This window comes from Mandrillus leucophaeus, unplaced genomic scaffold, assembly GCF_000951045.1.
Source record: "Mandrillus leucophaeus isolate KB7577 unplaced genomic scaffold, Mleu.le_1.0 Scaffold241, whole genome shotgun sequence".
Lineage (NCBI taxonomy): Eukaryota > Metazoa > Chordata > Mammalia > Primates > Cercopithecidae > Mandrillus > Mandrillus leucophaeus.
The window spans coordinates 2,859,453-2,861,238 of record NW_012102488.1 but is presented as its reverse complement, the minus strand read 5'-3'; the positions used below and the strand labels follow the sequence as shown (position 1 = coordinate 2,861,238).

Below are 1,786 nucleotides of genomic sequence, written 5' to 3'. Positions count from 1 at the left end.
ATTGAAAGGTGGGAGATTAGGATATTTATCCCCCTTGTTCCAAGCCAAGTCTCCCATGACTTGGGACTCCATGACTCCATAAACACTGGGGCCATGGTTTTGGCAGTGGCCTTTCTCCTAGGTGATAGCTCTCATGGTCTGGTGACCCCTCTTTCCCTTCTGTCTTCAGGCCTGGGGGTGAATCCTTCCACTGCTTGTCTTTGGGTGCCTCCCCATCCTTTGCTGGCTCTATTCATCCTGCCAGTATAAACAGTCTCTTCATTATGAGCTCTTCCCTGTTAACCCTTTTAAATGTGCCCTTTCCTGCTGGGAACTACTGATACCAAGTAGTTCAATTGAACAGCCACATTGGGAGGTGCAATCACACCTGGATCTGCAGTCTGGATCCAGCCAGTCTGCGGGAGCCCAGCTTACAACCGCTGATGTATGCTCAAAGCCCCACACCGAGGCCAGCAGGCCAAAGCTGAGAGTACCACACAGACCAACACAGCGCCAAGGACAGTAGGTACACAGTAATTCCCATGTTGAAACTGAAGAGGCAAACCAAAAAAGGGAAAAGGTTGAGACACATCCAATCAGTTTAATGACTTCGAAACCATGCAAATGCCAAACTATAGAGCATTAGGGATACAAGAGGCACCAAGGCCTGGGGGGCGGGGGTGGGGGACACTACAACATTGTCATGGGGAAAATGGGGTCACCTAATATTGGTAGGAGAAAAGGGCGGTCCACCGGCAGCTCAGAACTATGATATATTCCTCAGGGGAGCCTGCATCCCTTCCTGAAAAGAGGAGCAAGCCAGCTGCCTTCACTCTCGGACATAAATTCTGGTACAGACCACGTCATCGGCGCCAAACGTCTGCAGAGAAGAAGAAAAGGAAAACCAATCAGTGCAGATGCCTGCGCAAAAATGTTTAAAGCATGTCACTAATAAGGCCACTTATTGCCCTGTTAAAAACTCTTTGTAACAGACATTCAATTTCCTGTGTGTGTGCTCATGCTAAGCATTAAGGGATTTTTTCCCCCTTAAGCGCTATTGGCAGAGAGGGAACCAGGGTATAGAATTATGTTATACACCATTTTCCTTTGCTTCTGGAACCTGTAAAATGCTGACATAAGAAATGCCAGGAGTTTTGGTTTTAAATTAAACCGAAAGGGAAAGAATGTCACAATGGACATTTCTGAAGTGGCTCTGTCTCTTTTCAAATGACTTCAAGATAGAAAGAAGCTCAAGCAGCTGGGGTCATGGGGCCCAACACTCACCAGCCAGTTTTGTTCCTTGCTTTGGAGAAGGAATAGAACTGCTTTCCAGGAAGCAGTCATCTAACCTGGGAGACAGGCTGAGATGCTGTATGTGTAATACTCGAGTCACCTGCAAGCTAGAAAATTGGTCTCAGCTGCAAAAGCACAGCATTGGCATCCAAACCTAGCTCTGTAGCTCACAGCTGGCTAAGCTTGGGGCAAATGTTTTCCTCTCGTGGCCTGTTTGGGAAAAGGGCAGGCAGGGGCTGGTGTTGAGGAGAGAGGTGGAACTGACAAGATGATCATCGCAAAGGCTCTTCCAGCTAAAATTCTATGGCCCTTTGTTTGTTGAGAGGATACGAATCATTGCACAGATGGAGGAGGATGTTCTTCTGCTGGCCCCTGAAATGATATTGCCCATAAGTAAACTGTCTCAACTTTCCCCCAAAACTAGCAATTACTCACAGGCCTGCTCTCCTGGGCCTCTCACAGGCAGTTAGAACAGGGAAAGCAATATGTATGTTAAAAAAAAAAAAAAAAAAAA

General features: G+C 47.0%; 1 protein-coding gene across 3 annotated transcripts in view; it reads right to left on the bottom strand.

Annotated features, from left to right (window-relative positions):
- Positions 1–1,786, bottom strand: part of CRABP1 (cellular retinoic acid binding protein 1) — a 9,698-nt gene that overhangs the window by 456 nt on the left and 7,456 nt on the right. Inside the window, exon 4 of one of the 3 annotated variants that reach the window (XM_011982705.1) lies at positions 560–859. The exons of 1 other annotated variant lie outside the window; for it this stretch is intronic. In XM_011982705.1, the coding sequence (XP_011838095.1) occupies positions 809–859 (51 nt within the window). In that variant the 3' untranslated portion in view covers positions 560–808. Of the gene's footprint in view, positions 1–559; positions 860–1,786 lie in introns of those variants that run through there. One more of the 3 variants, XR_001006359.1, reaches the window with a different exon arrangement.